This window comes from Branchiostoma belcheri, unplaced genomic scaffold, assembly GCF_001625305.1.
Source record: "Branchiostoma belcheri isolate BF01 breed outbred unplaced genomic scaffold, Haploidv18h27 scaffold9, whole genome shotgun sequence".
Taxonomy (NCBI): Eukaryota; Metazoa; Chordata; class Leptocardii; order Amphioxiformes; family Branchiostomatidae; genus Branchiostoma; species Branchiostoma belcheri.
The window spans coordinates 5407048-5425225 of record NW_017804575.1 but is presented as its reverse complement, the minus strand read 5'-3'; the positions used below and the strand labels follow the sequence as shown (position 1 = coordinate 5425225).

At 43.1% G+C, this 18178-nt stretch overlaps 2 protein-coding genes across 2 annotated transcripts in view; both read left to right on the top strand.

The window, feature by feature from the left end:
* Positions 1 to 3251: 3251 nt before the first annotated feature.
* LOC109487673 lies at positions 3252 to 5720 on the top strand. Its single transcript, XM_019791672.1, has 4 exons — positions 3252 to 3266; positions 3743 to 3994; positions 4946 to 5153; positions 5500 to 5720. The coding sequence occupies exons 1-4, from the start codon at positions 3252 to 3254 to the stop codon at positions 5718 to 5720; spliced, it is 696 nt and encodes a 231-aa protein (XP_019647231.1).
* Positions 5721 to 14591: 8871 nt separating this feature from the next.
* The window catches only part of LOC109487789 (histamine N-methyltransferase-like), a 5374-nt gene continuing 1787 nt past the window's right edge, over positions 14592 to 18178 (top strand). Inside the window, exons 1-3 of the mRNA XM_019791850.1 lie at positions 14592 to 14631; positions 15511 to 15705; positions 17218 to 17318. Of these exons, the coding sequence (XP_019647409.1) occupies positions 14625 to 14631; positions 15511 to 15705; positions 17218 to 17318 (303 nt within the window). The 5' untranslated portion in view covers positions 14592 to 14624. The remainder of the gene's footprint in view (positions 14632 to 15510; positions 15706 to 17217; positions 17319 to 18178) is intronic.

Below are 18178 nucleotides of genomic sequence, written 5' to 3'. Positions count from 1 at the left end.
CTGTGCAAAGATTGGGTGTAACAGGTTGTTCGGTGTAATAGAGCTAGCTGCCGCCGCGCCGCGTGCCCGCGAAGCGGGTATGTTACGCCGAAGGGCGGTTATACTGGCTATACAGATACAGATAGTGGAAATGGGAATTTAAAATAAATAGCTAGCTATGTCGTTTTCCCCCTCCAGACCCGTTCACGTGGAGCCCGTGCCACGTGAAGTGGTAGATGTACGTGATGTCCAGGCTGTACTCCCTGTAAAATTAAACTAGAAATTGGCCAAATAGCCAGATGGTATGCCAGGGGACTTGATTCGCGCTTAGAGTACAGTTTGCCGCTCGAGTGCTGCACAGACTGTTCTCTTAGCGGACCGACTCCCCTGGCATGCTATCTATCTATTTTGGTCAATTTCTGCTCTTTCCAGCCGCCTCCCGAAGCCTGGTAGAGGCTACACATAAGCCCCTGTCACACATTCAGAACCCTTCCCCCCACGAACGTCGGCCAGCCGCCTCTCGAAGCCTGGTAGTGTTGTGAACTTTTTTTTTTAATTTTCCCAGCCCGTGCCACGTGAAGTGGTGGGTGTACGTGATGTCGCGCCTGTACTCCCTGTCCGTGGCGCTGCCCATGTTTGAGATGAACGGACGCGGACTCTGTCTCCTCTCCCTGCCGGGCTTCATGTACCGGGAACAGACGGGCAAGGGCTACCTGCTCTACTACGATCTCAGGTAAGACACTGAGCTTGCACGTCTCTGGATTACTGACCATCTCTCTATTGCTACCCTAGCTCATCTGAAATATGCTAGCCTCTACCAGGCTTCGAGAGGCGACTGGAAAGAGTAGAAATCGGCCAAATATTAATAGAGAGATAACATGCCAGGGGAGTTGGCTGCTGGGGAGAACAGTTTGCCTCTCGGGAATATCGTTTCATCTGAAATATTCTAGCTCAACTGAAATGTTCTCAGTCTAGTATTATTATCCCTTGACAACTTGCGTATAAATGTATAATTGTGTAATCCAATATATTCCTAAATTACAATATTCTTTCCTTTCTTTCATTTTGCTCACAGGTATCGTCTATGGAAGAAATTTCACAAGGAAAAAGAGCACTGAGTTTTCCTGACAAGAACATAGCAAGTATAATATAATATAACATAATCTATCTAATAACAGTAGGGATCATTTCAATCAGACCTATGACTTCTTCTTGAGACTATAAGATGTGGAGTTGTTGTTTGTTTTCAAAAGCCTGTGATAGACCATGGATAGACCAACAATAGCATGACGTAAAGTTGCTCCACCTAGCGATTCTTTCAAGACTGCATACTACATATTACCAAACGATCAATTGCAAATGTCAGTATGAAGTAAGTGAGGTGTAAGGGTGCGAAACGAAACGATTCAATGCAAATTATCATATAGCCGGGTGACGTTGACCAATCAGAAGGCTCCATTCCACATTCTTTATGTCGCCGTAATGTCACAAATAGAGTCAAAATCGGGTATTTATTCATCCCAATCCATACATTAAACAAAATGAATAATCACCCGCATATGACCTCAGGTGACCCAATAGAACACGGCTCTACTTCTAAAAAATCCAAAAATAACTTGAGTTGTGTTCCGATGACCTCGGGTGACTCCCATAAGAACACCTGTTCCCTGCCTGTGACCCAGATAGAAGGCCATAGAACGTGAACCCCCCAGTGACCTCAGGTGACTCCAGACGGAACAAATATTCTATGTTCTATTCAGCATGTGCAAGGGGTAAATTGTACATTGTGTCACTTTTCACTGCATCAGTTTGGATAGGCTATCGCGTAAGCTATATGATAATAGCGTTAATGGCCCGCCCTTTCTCGGTGAATATGGTGTGATAAAGCCTTGTCAGTTGCTATAACCACCTCATAAAGCCACCTCGTTCGCTGCGCTCACTTGGTGGTTATAGCAACTGACAAGGCTTTATCACACCATATTCACCTCGGGGCTGGACATTAACCCTTAAATATATGCTGATTATCTTCCTAAGTGCAATGATGAACTGCTGCTAAAGTAAAAAAATGTGATCATCTCAAACGACAAACCCCAACTGCAGCACAACTTCCGTATTTAAAAACGTTACAGTAGGTTGGTTCATGATGAACAGATTTATTTTCTGCCCGTAATTTATTGAGAGAAATTATTATATATGTTGGTGAAACGCTGCTAATAAAGCCATACTATACCTCTGAGAATCGCTGATAGTTTATTATGTTTACCTTCGTAGAGGGAAGACATATTGTTTTTGCTCTGTTTCTTCTTCTTCTCCAAACACATACGGTCAATGACCTGGACCTGACAGCTGTCACCATGGTAACTGGCGCTGTGGCAGATACCTTTGGTGTTGAGTTACATTTGTTGCAAGTTTCAGGACAGAGTTGCAGGGGCTGGTCATTATAAATACAATGTATGTATGAATGTGTTGAGTTAGAATTAGTAGAGTAGTAGTTTACTATGCCTAAACATTATGCATTTGTAAATGTTACCTTTATATAGTTTCGTGTTATTTCCTCTGAAGCCTGGCGGGCACCGCTTGTTGTGGTCACAATTGAAAGTTTCCTTCAGTAGCATTTTGTCACCCTTATTGGTCGTTCTCCGGCAGGTACCCGGCAGCTTCTCTGACGATGTCTTGTACTGACCCACTTAATATGGAGTTCACGCTTTCGTTGTGATCATTTGTTCTGTGACGTCACACATTTTACCCGGGTTTACGAAGTACACACCTTTATTCTGTTCATCTGGTCTGTGATGTAAGAAATGTGTCCCGGTGGACTGCCGGCAACCGGAGGGGTACCTGTCGGTGTTCTCACGGCTCGATCACGGCGTCTTTTTGTCAGCGAGGACCGGGTAGAATTTAATTCAGAATTAAATTCTCGGGTCCCGCCAGCCCCAAAAATAGCCCGGTAGCCGCAGGGTGTCCGGCGGGGCCACGTAGGGGTTACGCCCAAAAGTGCCATAAAACAGCCCGGGAACTACCCGTCAGGGCCCCTTTTTTCAATTGGGACCGAAGCAAAACTGGGACGTAACAATGTGATAGGACCATTAACCAACCCCATATAAGACATGCGGGCCTTATAACTCTATCCATTTCTTCGGAGACATCGGAAACACTGAAGAGCACTGTGGGGGCCGGCCCGCAGGTATGGGCAATGCGGGATTTCTAGAGCAAAATCAAGGAAGATAGTCTTGGGCACTTCCCACCCGCTTGCCCGCCCATCTCAGCAAATAATGCCCATTTACAGGGTCTAGGCTCCCTCCGCGCGACTTAGGCACTGTTCCATAACTTGATCCTGAACATGTTGTGAAAATGCTGAGGAGGAGACTTACAGATATGCATATACAAACATTTTTTCATACCATGTCAACTGATAGTGGTAAGTTAAGATTTTATGCAAAATGTAAAACTATGTACAACATAGAACGCTATCTTAATCTTACAGACTTCGAACTACGCTCAGCCATTAGCAAAATTAGAGTTAGCGCCCATCCTCTGGAAATAGAGAGAGGACGGTATAGAAGGCTACCTGTATGTGAAAGAATTTGTAAATATTGTAATGCAAAGGCAGTGGAACATAATTAGTTCCAGGACAGCGTGGCCAGCGACGTGATTGGCTGGCGACGGCTCGTTAGCGTTAGCCTAGGTGACTATGTACGACTAAGTAGTGTTTTACGTTCTTTCAAAGTCTTAAGCTTTATGATATCAATTCCTTCCATTCAAGGTTTCCGAGAGTTTTGTAGGCTCACGAGGGACCGTCTACTCCGGCTGCACGGCGCCACCCTCGGGTGCCCCCCGCCTGACACTGGCAGTCCTGGTCGGTATGAACGCCAAGGCGGCGCACAAGTTGGTGGAGACCATCGCGGCTCACTCCAGCAGGATGCCCGTCACGCTCTTCCTCTACGGAGACTTCGTGGAAACTTTTCCCGAACTGGTGACGGAATGGGCCAAAACTTTCACTATAGGCATGCGCGAGGTTAGAACGAGGCTTATTTGCATAGGAGGTTTACAATTACCACTGCGCATGCTCGGGGTCAAAGATGAAGCGCTCCCGAGACGTAAACAAAAGACACCAGACCGGCTGAGACCGTGCTTTGTGCATGTCTGGAAGTGTTTTGTTTATGTCTCAGGGGCTTTCACATTTGACAATTACCCACAATGCATCATACTGCACATGCGCTGTCTTAAATGTGTACCTCCTTTTTTTGCAATGCCATACTACGGGACAGACACAACAAAATCCCAGAAAAAGACAGGAATAAAATTGTTTTAGGTGGTGTGACCCTTGACCTGTAATAGGGGACCGTCCATTCTTCAACAAGGCAGGGGTGACACGTATTCTTCCGTGCAGCGAGCTTTCGTTGCGCGCAGCGAGGTCGCCGAGGAATCTCTTTCTGTGCAGGCGTGAGGAAGCTCTTGGCAGGCACGACGCAGGTATTCGTGCGCAGACGAGGAAGCTCTTTGCAGAGATGACGCAGGTATACGCGCAGTCGACGCAGGTGTGCGCGCAGGCGACGCAGGTGTGCGCGCAGGCGACGCAGGTGTGCGCGCAGACGATGCAGGTGTGTCCTTGTCGGCCACGGTAGATAAGTTTGCAAAGATTTGTAAAACATACAAACAGTACTTTTGTTTTTTATTGGTGCTTTTAACTTCCAGCTACGCAGTTACGGAAATATTGTTGTTTTGTTAGGCTGAGATGTGGGATTGTGTATCCGCTTGTCCAGACAGCAGAGCAGATTGACAGTACATGTGTGGGTAAAGTTGACAGGCAGAATGACAGGCGGTCAAAAGGTCAGAAACAGGAAATGGCTTTGGCCAGGATCTAGGAGCCAACATGTTGACATGGGGGAATTCAGGAAGCTCAGAATTGCATGAAGGACCTTCCAAAAGAAGTCTGAAACATCGGATTTCTTGATTTCACCTGCAGGGCCAACCATTTCCGCTAGGGCACTTCACGCTACAGGCACAGAGCTGGATCCGGATGGGGCTGGTCAGCACGATACAGCGCCTGAGCGAAGTGGACCTACAGACAGCCTACTACTTGCCTGAGAAAGTGACAGACGCCGTGAAAAGTGAAGCTAAGTCTCGGGGGCTGAGGATCATCCAACCGACAGCTCGCTTCCCTCCTACCGATGGTAAATTTCTTCAAATACCAAATATGTCCATATCTTAATATTAAATGTTAACTATCATCAAAAACAAGTACTGGACTCTTCAGCAGTCCTCTGGTTGAGGGTCTTACAGCTCAGTACATGTCAGTTTCCGAAATCAAACAACGGGTCAAAGGTTGTTGAAAGTCTGTAGCATCCCCTGTCCTGGTCTAATGAAGGTTGATGGGCCCTGATGTAGATAATCTTGTTCAGCGTCAGAATTTTAAAGAATGTACACTTTGTTTTTGGCGATGCCTCAGGGGCGGAGGCATTTTTCACAGTATAATGTTCCATATGACACAATAATGTGACGCCTGTTTTTTTTCAACAGAAAAGTGGCTCCTGTCTGTTGCAAACTACTACAAGTACCGAGACGTGGAGAGGGTGCCCAAAGCTCTCCGTGTCATCGCCAATCAACTGGACAACAAGGGGGGTATTGTCAGTCTGGACTCAGATCACCCGGACAGTTACATGATCTCCGTCTTCCTCATGGACTATCTGGCCGAGAAGTCCGGCTACAATCTAGTTAGCATTACAGAATGTCTAAAGTAGATATTAGCAGTATCACCCCCATGAAACTCCTTCCTCTTCGCCCCCGCCGTTCTGCTTCGCCCCCGCCCCGTTCTGCTTCGCCCCCGCAAAAAATCTGCTTCGCCCCCGTCGTTCCTCTACGCCCCCGGCGCAATTCTGCTTTGCCCCCGTCCTTCTGCTTAGCCCCCAATGGCGGCACAGCTCACAGTCGACACGAAAATCGTCTGCAAAATAACAATAAAGGCTGTGCCGCCAAATTTAAAGTAGCCCATGCTCCGGCAAACATTCTGGACCACCTTTCTGCCAAGTGGCGTTGCACAAATCCTTCCCATTCAAAAGTTTACCCCTACCTCACGGCCCGTCAGTGGTTGGAAATGTCAATGAGCAGTAGTCACATCCCCAGCTAAAAGTCTGCTTGGTTGTATGAGGGGAAAAACTTCCATCATCATCTGCAGCACTTGCATGTACTGATATATCTGAATGTTACACTATGTGATTGAGACCACTGACGGGCCGTGAGGTAGGGGTAAACTTTTGAATGGGAAGGATTTGTGCAACGCCACTTGGCAGAAAAGTGGTCCAGAATGTTTGCCGGAGCATGGGCTACTTTAAATTTGGCGGCACAGCCTTTATTGTTATTTTGCAGACGATTTTCATGTCGACTGTGAGCTGTGCCGCCATTGGGGGCTAAGCAGAAGGACGGGGGCAAAGCAGAATTGCGCCGGGGGCGTAGAGGAACGACGGGGGCGAAGCAGATTTTTTGCGGGGGCGAAGCAGAACGGGGCGGGGGCGAGGCAGAACGACGGGGCGAAGAGGAAGGAGTTTCATGGGGTGAGTATGGAGTAGCCTTTGCAAGAGTACATGTGCAGTAGTAGTCTAGGGTCAAAGATTAACGCCCTTCACTTGCAAACAACGCCATGATTTTTGGTCTAGACTTGTAGACTGTTTAGTGTCTGATTTTTTCAAACTTCAATAGACAAAAACTGATTTATATTCTTACATCAAATATCAGAACAACACAGAAAGCAAAAAAAAAAACAGCAACGTACTTGACTCTTGATTGTTTACCTCTGGGGGCCTTTAGCCACACCAATTTAATTTGTTCTCGGATTCGCCTCTTCATTATTTCTTTCCATACATAGTATGGAGTGAAATACTGTATTTCCTCATGTTTCTTCTCCTCCTCCTTCTTCTTCTCCTCCTGCCATTTTTTTTAATTCCAACGTGTAATCACCAGACGTGGTGACGACACACGCAAGTTTTTTCAACTTATATTAATGCCGCCACCAACACAGGGGACAACTAGAAAGGCCAATATTTGCTTTGGAGCAAATACAGCGATGGGTTCACCACATTTTACCACATGGCAGGGAAAGAATGAGAAACACAAGGGAAAACAATGATTTAGTTATTACATTGATATAACTATAATATGAAGTAACATACAACTAAAACAACAGTTGGATAGCTATTCCCTACTTTATTGGTCAGGATTTTTAATTGCATAATGCAAACTGTTGATTTTCAAAATAAAATAAAAAAAAACGTTCATGCCCCGCATTCCAATGCTGGAGCAGAAAAGCTTGAAATACCTACCAAAACACTTGAATAAAGACATACTGTCAGTATGGAAATGCTCTGTGCAGGTGTTAATCAAGTTAAATCCCATCAGCCAATCAGCAAGAAATGCTCTGTGCAGGTGGAAATGCTCTGTGCAGGTGTTAATCAAGTTAAATCCCAACAGCCAATCAGCAAGAAGTATAGAGGTAAGCTGCATGCCTATTGGTTGATGCCCTGCATTCCATTGTGATGACTCATGCCCAGACGTGGTAAACACGGCACACTAACACAGTAATACATTTGCTATAACACAGCCAAAAAACTCAAATAAAACCATTCTAAAAGCCTGTATCACAAAAATTAAAAAAAACGCCTAGGGGTATTTGCCCACTGTACCTCCATACCAAATTTCAGGACCTTAGAGCCTAAAATGAAGAAGCTGAATCCATTTAAAGATATGGCAGGAGGAGGAGGAGGAGGAGGAGAAGGAGAAGAAACATCAGAAAAAGCAATATGGGTTCACCACCACTTCGTGGTGTGGTGAACCCATAAATACATGACAGGACAATACTCATTTACACCTGAGCGAAGTGAGGAAAGTCGTGTGAAGTGCCGTTCCCAAGGGCACAAGATCGGTGGCATGTCAGGACTCGAACCCGGGACTCTAAGGCCGTGTTTAAACGGAATCACCCAAGGCCGTTTACATGTGGTTTACCCCGAAGCCGGTTTCAACTGGCTCCATGTGAACGCTCCAAATCACATTGAAGCGACTCGATCCCAAGCCACTTCTAGAGGTGGTTTCGAATCGGTTTTCCCGCATCGCGATTTGCGTCTAAACGCAATGTGATTTCAATGTAACTTCGCCTGGTCATGGATTACGGGGTGATATTTCTTTACTTATATGCAAGACCAAATTTTACGTGTCAGCAACTTAAAGAGTAGTAATGGTCAAATAATGTGTCCGTTCTAGGGCGAGCTTCACCGCCTCTGGCGGGACTAAGTCGGCATTCGGCCGAGATACGCTGGGAGGGGGGCACCAGCAAGCAGGTCGTTGACCTCTGACAATAATGACATGCTACCTAGCGTGTTTTCATCAAACAACAATGAATGCAGTTTCGGAGAATCGTGATCAGGCACGTTTTAAAAGGACAATTAGCACAATTAATATAAATTTTCCGCATTAACTATGCAAATCAACTCCTAATTTGCATAATTAACGTACCATTAGGTTACGTTACTTTTTATCAATGTACATAAATGTATATGCATATGTCACTTCTGCATGTCCGCACACCAAAGCTATTTACATGTACCACCCCAAAAATCATGACCATAGTCTTTCCAGAACAGGAGATAGAAAAGCCGGACGTACTGCTGCATTACTGAAGAATGTCGCCAGGGGGCTTAAAATCTAGATATTTCTACTATTGTAGAAGACCTAACAACAAAACCAAATTTCATGGCAAAACCAAATTTCATTTCAATCCATCCGTAGATTCTTGCGTTATTCTGCTTAAACCACAAACATTAGGCCATGTTGATTAGATTATATGGATGACACCGCGCGCGCATGAATTTTTGGCCGTTTCCAAAAAAAAAAGTTTTCAACCATAATGTAAATCGTGCAAAACAGTTGCTAAATGAGCAAAAATATACCATAAGTTGCAAGAAAAACATTTAGAAACTATACCAATGTCGTAGAATGCCAAAATCAAAGGAAAAAAGACAAAAATGTAAAGAAATGAATTCGAAGAGTAGATTACTTAGTATTCGCCATAACATATTCTGTGCCATTTGTTCAACCTTCATGACCACGTAGATTTCATAGTGAAAGCAACTTTTTATTTTGCAAAACTTTTTTTATTCGTACGCGCGCATCAGTTTTGGGGTTCCCAGAGGATGTCATCCATATAATCAAATCAACATGGCCTTACATACATTTACAGTGCTTTCTGCTCCTATGTTTACTGCTGTACTCTCCAAGCAGAGGTTGTGGGGGGATGATTGTTACATTTTATATATGGCCGTTTTTGTTTTTTCTTTTTTGTCCTGACCCCCACCAACCGCGGACCTTCTCTGGCTTATGGATACTGCCTGGCCAATTTGATACTGTCTTTTTGCCACCAAGAGGGATCTGCTTGAAGATTATACTGCTGTGCTTGCCTGTATAATACGTGATTTGGTAGTTGTTCATTTATAGTGCATAACATACATTAAATTACATGTAGTCTTATACGGTTAGGTTGATTGTCTGTAGCTGGCAGTTTGAATATTATATATATGCAGGCATAGCCGTACGCCGTTACAAGATAGACTATGCAAATTCTGTAATAATTCTTGTATTGAAGATGAATCGCATTTTACGCTTGACTGTAAATTATATGATAACGAACGTAAATCACTGTTCAGTTCAACTAAGCTCGACAAAAAATTATCAAAAGAAGACACTTTTAAATATATCATATCATGTACGAATATAGACGTCATCAATGAAGTATGTAAGTATATTTCAAAATGTTTCAAAAAGAGAGAAGAAGGCATTAGAACTTAGATTGATACTACTTTATATATGTATTTCTTCTTTAGCATTGTATACCTTAGACCTGATGTTAGCCTTTCTTTATTACTATTGTTGTAGTACTCTCTAGTACATTGTACTTTGTACATCCGTGCATTTATCCCCCCAGGGAATGAACATGCAATAAAGTTTCATATATAATAAGGCTGTTTACTCTTTTTGCTGATATTTTCATGAGGCTATTTGCACCTCCCAACGAAATCATTATAAAACAGAAAATTGAATGCTCCGTTTAAAAAGGTCAATCTGCCTACTTCTTAACTATCACTACAAACAGCCATTAATTATACTATAAAGTCTTTACTGTATCTCTCGACCAAATAATGCAGCTGTACAAAAACTCCAATGCAATTTCAGAGCAACAGAATTGGATTTTGAAAATTGATCTTTTTGGCATTCTTTTAATGTAGTAAGTTGAATCAATCCTATCTCATGTCATACTCTTATCTGTGAGGCCCCCCCTAAGAACTCGCGAACGGTATGTCGTATGACCACCAAATTTTCAATGATGTACTAGTGAAAATTTATCATATCTAGAACTTTTATGTCGTTATAATGTAATATGACGTCATTATGACGTCATTAATGTGATTTTATTGGCCAAAACCGTCTAAATAGGTTTTCCCTGAAAACTAAATGGTATTCAACATAACTGTACCAAAAGTGTTTATGACAGAATATTAGGGTGTACTAAGTCTTATGTTGCCCATAGCAACACCGGTGACGTCAGAAAATGACGTCATGCATATTTAAGATATCCGCCATCTTGGATCATCAATCTTGAATTTCCAAAAATAGTTTTTTTTCATGATAAAGCCTAAAATACATCGTAGACATACTAAAGACCTTCATTTTAACCTTTTTTGGAAAAAGAAATGGAAGTATTGATAAAATTTTAATGAAAATAACCTGTATATACCTGTTCTAATGATATGGTCCACCATCTTGGATTTTGGCCAATGACGTCATCAAATTAGCATAAATTATGCATATTTAATGATAAAATTTACATAAAATTATATGGGATGTTATTAATATTAGAAACCATGAGTAACTTGACATAAAACCCATAAAATTCTATTGTTGAAACAAAAAGTACTTAATTTAGCAAAAAATGCCTGTCAGAAACCCGTTGCTATGGCAACACAAAAAATTATTATCTTATTCCAATGATAGAGAATTGTTGCCAACAATATTCTAGGAAAAGTCACCAAGTTTGGCCGTTCTACGGCTAGCCGTTCAGACGCTAGGTGACATCAAAGTTGCCGCGGGCACTTTTAGCCCCCCCCCCCCCGGTCTAGGTAGGGTTAACTGATCTAATCCCGCCCGAGGTCTCCGATTCATACAACCTTCGCAACGAACGCAATTTACAAGCACTATTCTGTAATACTACTTGTTTTCAAAGATCTTTTATACCAAATTCAATTCAGTTATGGAATAGTCTCGACCCTAGCATTCGTTTGTTGAGCGCCTCTTTGTTTAAATCATATTTAGTCAAATCTGTTCGCCCTGTTGTTAAAACCTATTTTTGCTCGGGACCAAGGTACACCTGTGCCCTATTAACGCGCCTTCGGCTCGGAACCTGCAGCTTAAATTATAGTCTGTTTATCCGTAAGTTAGCTTTAAGTCCTTCTTGCAGCTGCGGATTCCGAAGCGAAAGCATCCCTCATTTTTCACTTCACTGCCCCATATACTCCCATTATCGTGCACGCCTCCTTGACAGACTTTTACAACTAAACATTCCATTTTTAGATATTAACAACTTATCCGATAGTGCTTTTGTATACCTGTTACTTAATGGATCACCTTTACTTTCATCTAAACTCAGCTCTCAAATACTAATTATTTCACAGTTATATCTCTCCGAAACCAAGCGATTTAATAGTTGATTTATACTATAATTGTTTTCATTTATAATATCTTAAAACATAACTCTGTTCACTCGTTACCTGGACGATTCCCATGTTTTGTGTTTTGTGATGTAATTTTTATTTCATGTCCAGTGGTGACGTGAATATAAGCATATAGCTTGAGTGCGTCACCACCATGTATTGTATATTTGCATGTTGGAATAAATTAAAAAAAAACATTATCAAGCCACAAAAATTTTCGATAAAAAAGGAATATTTGATTAAAAACACTATTCGTTTGAGCTACTGTTATCATCATGCATAATTTGGAAACAAACATGCACTGCATCATCTGTCTGTAAAAATCTTAGTCAACATGGTTCCCGAAAAATCCCGCGGGATATTCCGATGAATCCCGATTTGATGCTTATCCCACGAACTGTACTGTGTTATCCCGAAAAAGATTGAAACTGTCTGGCAAAACGACAAAATGTAATGTTATATCCATGTTTATATAGACGTAAACAAACGCCCCCCTCCCCCGGCCCCGCACCTACATTACAAAGTCGACAATAGTTACGGATGAACACAATTCTGTTTACTTTATTTTCAAAACGGCAACAAGCCTAAATCTCTATACATACGACTTGCCAATACATTAAAAGTTTACAACGATTAAGCTTTATTGGTTTTTTAGTAAGGCATTATGGCCAATACCTCTAATGGAATCTTGGAACAGGTATGACTGACTACAGAAAATGGTTTAACATAAAAACTGCAATGTAGAGAATCATGATAGTCATTCGCATTGCCTCTGACAGAGGAAGTTGCCTAACTCATTGCCTTTCTGGTGATGCAACAGCGTCCCCTTGCAGTTATTCGAAGTATTACATCTTGAGTGGTCCTAACTGTCAGGGCTGTACTTGTTAAGTGAATAGTATTTTATACGGCAAGTGATTTAAAGTGATTTAGGTAGAGGAGATCATTAATGAACATAGAGTGTTCATATCAGGAATCTCTAATTGTATGAACACTCTAATTTTGTGTAAAAACAAATAATGGACAAAACTGGATTTTTCCAGGTTGAGATTTTTGAACCCTTGTTACTCCGTGAAGGAGGTCAGGACCTCCGGACGGAGTGTTGTGAAGAGCCGATTTTTCATGTTCGCAGTCAAGACACTGGGTTCTCTTTGTGTAATCGGCACGCAATTTTATACGCCGTCTGCGGGCATGCCCGTGTTGATGCACGAATGTGTATTTTTGCCGTTGCTGCTTTCGCGGCCAATGTAATATTGCAGACGCACCCCTACAATTACGAGGCGAATTGGAATGGTCCAGAAAAACGCGTTGTTTGGAATAGCAATGGGGGGTGGAACTTCATGCAGATACGGGGTGGTTTTGATAAGTGGTTCCAGATGTTTTTGCCCGTGCTTAAGAGATGGCAAGTTTTTTGGAAGATGTTCGCAGCCAAAACGCATTCTTCCGTACGTCGCATTCCTGTGTAATTTCGCATGTGGTGTGGCATTATGTCCGGGATGATGCACGTCTTTTTATTTTTACCGTAGCTGTTTTGATATTGGAGTAAATGCTTATTTTAGAAACATCCCTACTTTTACAATCCTGTGGAATAGGCCGTAGTTTTAAGCAGTTGTCTGGTAGCAGAGGTTCTCTAAGCAGATATCCCGGGTATCTGACCGCCGGTAGAAACACTCGCGGTGCTTGCCGCAACTGCTGCTGGAATTTGGCCTGTTCCAGTCGCGCTTAATAAGTAACAGGCACGGTAAGACGGTGGGGCTGTCTTCGTTAATAGTGACACGACCATGATAGTCCGATCTTTATGTGAATGCAATGATTGTGTGTGTGTAATTAAAATGAACTTCGAACTTGAAGCACAGTATCTTTACACGCCCTGGGAGCAGTAATGGATTTAGATCTTTTTATGTTTTATGATTGTGACGCGCCCTCATTGTATTAACCGTTGCCTAATCATAATGTCTGCACAGTAGGTCTGGCGTTGACGCTTGGGATTGTTTTTTTTTTTTTTGAAATATATAAAACTTCAAGGAGGATTGTCACCTATGGCTTCTTGTTTTCTTTGTTGCTATTTGGTTGCCCAACATCTGCCTTCCTGTGGAAGTGTGGCTTTAATCATTGCATTTGCAGTTGTGAGGCAGTCGGCTGTAAGACAAGTTTCTACCATCCAAGGATTCAGTGATGGCCTAATACTGACCCTGTCCTGTCTGATGACCACTGGCCATTACAGTAGCCGTGGTGTTTGTTTGTGTTGGACTCAGTGTTGGTCTGAGACTGACCCCGCCCTGTCTTAATATTATGGCTGTCAATATCTTCATACTGGTGATCATCACCACTGGCCATTACAGTAGCCGTGGTGTTTGTGTTGGATTCAGTGATAATCTGATGCTGACCCTGTCCTGTCGTAATATTAATGCCTGTCAATATCATATGCCGTGTGACAAACAACCCAAGATTAGTCTTATGTACGTTGATTGTCTGGATCTGGCTGTTTGGATATCAATATTTATGATTATTATGAAAATTATAATCATGGTTCATTCAAGAAAATGACTTTCCTCAACTGTTGGGGGCAAAATATGAGCATATTTGAGTTGATTTAGAACCAGAATCTTTTGTTTTTGCAAGTCAGAAAAAAATGAAGAGGCGAATCCGAGAACCAACAAATTAGATTGGTGTGGCCTTAGTACAATTCTGGAGCAAACATTGCGCACTCGGGTGTCCCTTGTTATGTTGAATGTTGTCGTGAAGTACCGGTATACGTGATGTTCCTATAGCTACCTACAACACAAATGTTCTCATTGGCGGGACACCTCTGTACACATACCCGCCATGTTGCAGGATGAGTAAAGTTCAACTGGAGTCAAAGTACAGTCTGGTGAACTCTGGCTCAAGTGCAACATCATGGCAGGTATATGTCATCATCATCTCCGTTACTGCCTAGCCCTACTATGTAGGATTATTGGCAGCCGTTACGCTCAATGCAGCAGGGTCCTCGCCAGTTCAGATTTGAACTGGGCGAGAGACCCCGCCTCCGCCGCACCAGGCTCAAGTTCGTTCCATTCCCTGATGGTGCGGGGGAAGAACGAGAGCCTGTAGAAGTTGTTTCTGCTCGCGATGGCCTGCAATGTTTGAGTGTGATTGATGCGGCGGGAGCCACCGGGACAATCCTGGTTGAGTGTGGGACGGAGACAGCATTATGCATAATCTTATAAAACATGACCTGGCGGGCGATCTTCCGACGTACTTCTAGAGACTGCCAGCCCAGGTTTTGCAACATGTACATGTGTGCTTTTTAGTAGATACGGTCAGTTGTCTCTTAACAATCACTGTTCCACATCTATGGTGTTAACTTTGGCATTTACAAAATGACAAAACCTCCGGGTCCACATTGATTGTATACTAAGGCCACAACAATTAATTTGTTTGTTTTCGGATTCGCCTCTTCATTTTTTTCTGATTTGCAATTAAAGAAGATTTGGTTCTGAATCAACTAATAGAAGCTCATATTTTGCCCCCAACAGCTGAGGAAAGTCTTTTTCTTCCTAGTTGTTACAGTGTTTCCATCTATCAATGCACTGGTTTGATTCAAAGTTCAAATTCATTGTTTAAATATTAACCCAGCCTTTTGTGTTGACTTCATGGCTGCTATCGTAGCATTTGGGGGCTATTATAGGATTCCTATACCTGTAATTTTTTCGCCCAGTCGCTTCATATTGTTTCTGAAAAAGTCCGAGAGCCAACAAATCAAATTGGTGTGGCCTAATGAGTAATTATTGCACCACCACAGGACAGGTAGCGCTAAGTGTTGGCATGTTGAGCCGCCGCTTTCCAGAGCGGTATGTGGCTGCTTGGCAAATCGCTCGAGCAGCACTGGAGATAAAGAGAGAGGACCGCCAGTTGTCTTATGCATCAAAAGTCCCAGACTCTATCCAGTGTGAGCCGGGAGCCGCCCTGCGTGTGCTGGGGATAGGGAGTGGGTCAGGTGAGACCGCCATGTTCACTTTGACGTTAATACCAGTTTCATGAAAACAAAGTGTTCGCATCCACATAGCCTAGCGGCGACCAATGGGTGACCAGCATTCCGCGCCACGCCCACTTTGCGTCGATTCCATTCGACAATGGGGTTGAACAGCATCCTTCCGTACGGCGCGGCAGGTAATCTGAGTTTGTAATGTCGGATAAACAATGTAAGAATTGGTGTATTTTGGGTGAAAATAATGCAAGTACCGAAGTAACGGGTTCCTTTCTCAGCACTTGGTATACAGAGTTGAGGCGGCTTCCGTCCTAGATCTCCAGTGCCGAAGTTACGTCAACACTTGGTGTCCAGTGTCGGCGGCTTCAGCACTGGAAACTCGGAATCGGCAAATCAAACCTTGCCTTTAGAAGGGTATCGAGGTATTTTCGAGATCATACCGCCTGGGTAACAAAGTTTAATCGGGACAACAAGGTTATCGGCAGGACACGACTGCACGGCCTCTTTTCTTACATTTTCACAGACAAAGACTTGGCCTAAGATACTGACTTCTGTAACGTTACGCCGCACGGCCGACGTAAGCACCAGAAGCCCAGTGCCGAAATGGTTTAACTCGGCTCGGTAGTTATTTTGCTCCAGCTATTCAAAGACACAGAATTTCAGAAAACAATTTACAAATGTATCTTTTGAACAAGTTTAATAAACATCTTTTTCAACCATATCTTGCTAAAGCGCGGGTTGTGGGTGTGGACGAAATGCTGCCCGCCTATTGGTCCCCGCTAGGCTGGCTTGGATGGGAAATTGAGGTCCCCCCCCACACACGAAATTTCCACGCGGGGGGAAGGCCTAGGAAGATATTTGGGCGGGGTCGGGGGGAAAGGCTAGGAATTTTTTTTGACCTGGGGGGAGGGCCTAAGAACAAAATTTTAACCCTACCCCCGGACGACTGGCCCTTCCCCCCTAAATATCGTACAGTCCCTAACCACACACTTTAGGATTCTATACCAGATCTTACGTGGACAATCTATCGGTATAGCCGGTATAGCCGCCCTTTGGCGCGACACACCATCTTTTCACATTAGGCCACAGTAAGTAAATTTTATGGATGACATCCTCCGCAGACTCCAAATCTAATGCGAGCGGGCGAAAAAAAGCAAGGCGGGCCAAAAAAAAGGTTCCTACAATTTAAAATTTTTAGTCAATCATTGTACAAATGGTTTTGATTCAGTGGGAACATCACATATACACAGCCAACCTCACATATCACTGCATCAAAGTAAGAAACAAAACATTCAATCAGCGTCTTTTCTTGCCCCCTCTCTTCATATTTATCTGCCATCCACCTTCCGGCATGGCAACAGACATCTTTGCCCATTCTCGGCATGGTGACCACTGTCAGAAGGCAACAAAATTTCTTGTTTTTTTTTTTCAAAATCCGGCCAAAATTTATGCGCGCGCTAGCTGATGTCATCCATACAAATTACTTGCTGTGGCCTTACATTCATTTTGGTCTCTTTACAGGTGAAGTTGACAGTGCCATGTTGAAGAAGGTTTTACAACGCCACAAGACTGTGTACAACAGGGTTGTGGAACCGTCGGGAGAAATGCTCGAGCGTTATAAGGTTAAACGTTGTAACAACTTGTGCTCAATGGACAAAATGTTGATCTTTTGCACCAATACTTGCTTGGACAAATTTTGAAGTACATGTAGCAGGTTTATGTTTTCAGGTGTATTCAGAGACGTTAGGGGGGAGGGAGTAAGTGTAGTGCTCTGCCGTATCTGTATCTGTATAGCCGGTATAACCGCCTTTCGGTGTAACACACCAGCTTCGCAGGCACGCGGCGCGGCGGCGGCTGGCTACATTACACCGATCGACTTGTTACACCTAACCCTTAAACATCTAACTCTAGGGGCATTGTCAATGTCTACTGTATTTGGTGACAGCGAGTTCCACTCTGCAATAGCTCTAGGAAAGAATGAATTCTTGAACACCTCAATCCTTGGTTGATAACTCTGGTACTTGAAGGCATGGCTATTTCCTGTTCTCTTGTTGGCTGGTATTAGGTACTTAGTAGTTGGGACGTCCACCAGTTTATTAGTCATTTTGTACACCATGCATAGTCTGGACATTTTTCTTCTGTCTTCCAGTGACACCCACTGTCACTGCCGTAAACACAGTCGAGAAGAGTAGGGGTGGTTCCTTGATTCATTTTGGTTATTTAGGCCATGTTGATTTGATTATATGGATGACATCCTCCGGGAGCCCCGAAACTGATGCGCGCGTGCGAATAAAAAAAAAGTTTTGAAAAAAAAAAGTTCTTTTCATTATGAAATCTACGTGGTCATGAGGGTTGAGCAAATTGCACAGAATATGGTTTGGCGAATAATATAGTCTTCAAGTTCATTTCTTTACAATTTCGTCTTTTTTTCGTTTGATTTTGGCATTCTACGACATTGGTATAGTTTTTATTAATTTTTTGT

Coding starts and splice junctions, on each gene's coding strand:
- LOC109487673 (XM_019791672.1), top strand. Junction 3,995..4,945: donor TCACTATAGGCATGCGCGAG/GTTAGAACGAGG, acceptor TTTCACCTGCAG/GGCCAACCATTTCCGCTAGG. Junction 5,154..5,499: donor TCGCTTCCCTCCTACCGATG/GTAAATTTCTTC, acceptor TTTTTTCAACAG/AAAAGTGGCTCCTGTCTGTT.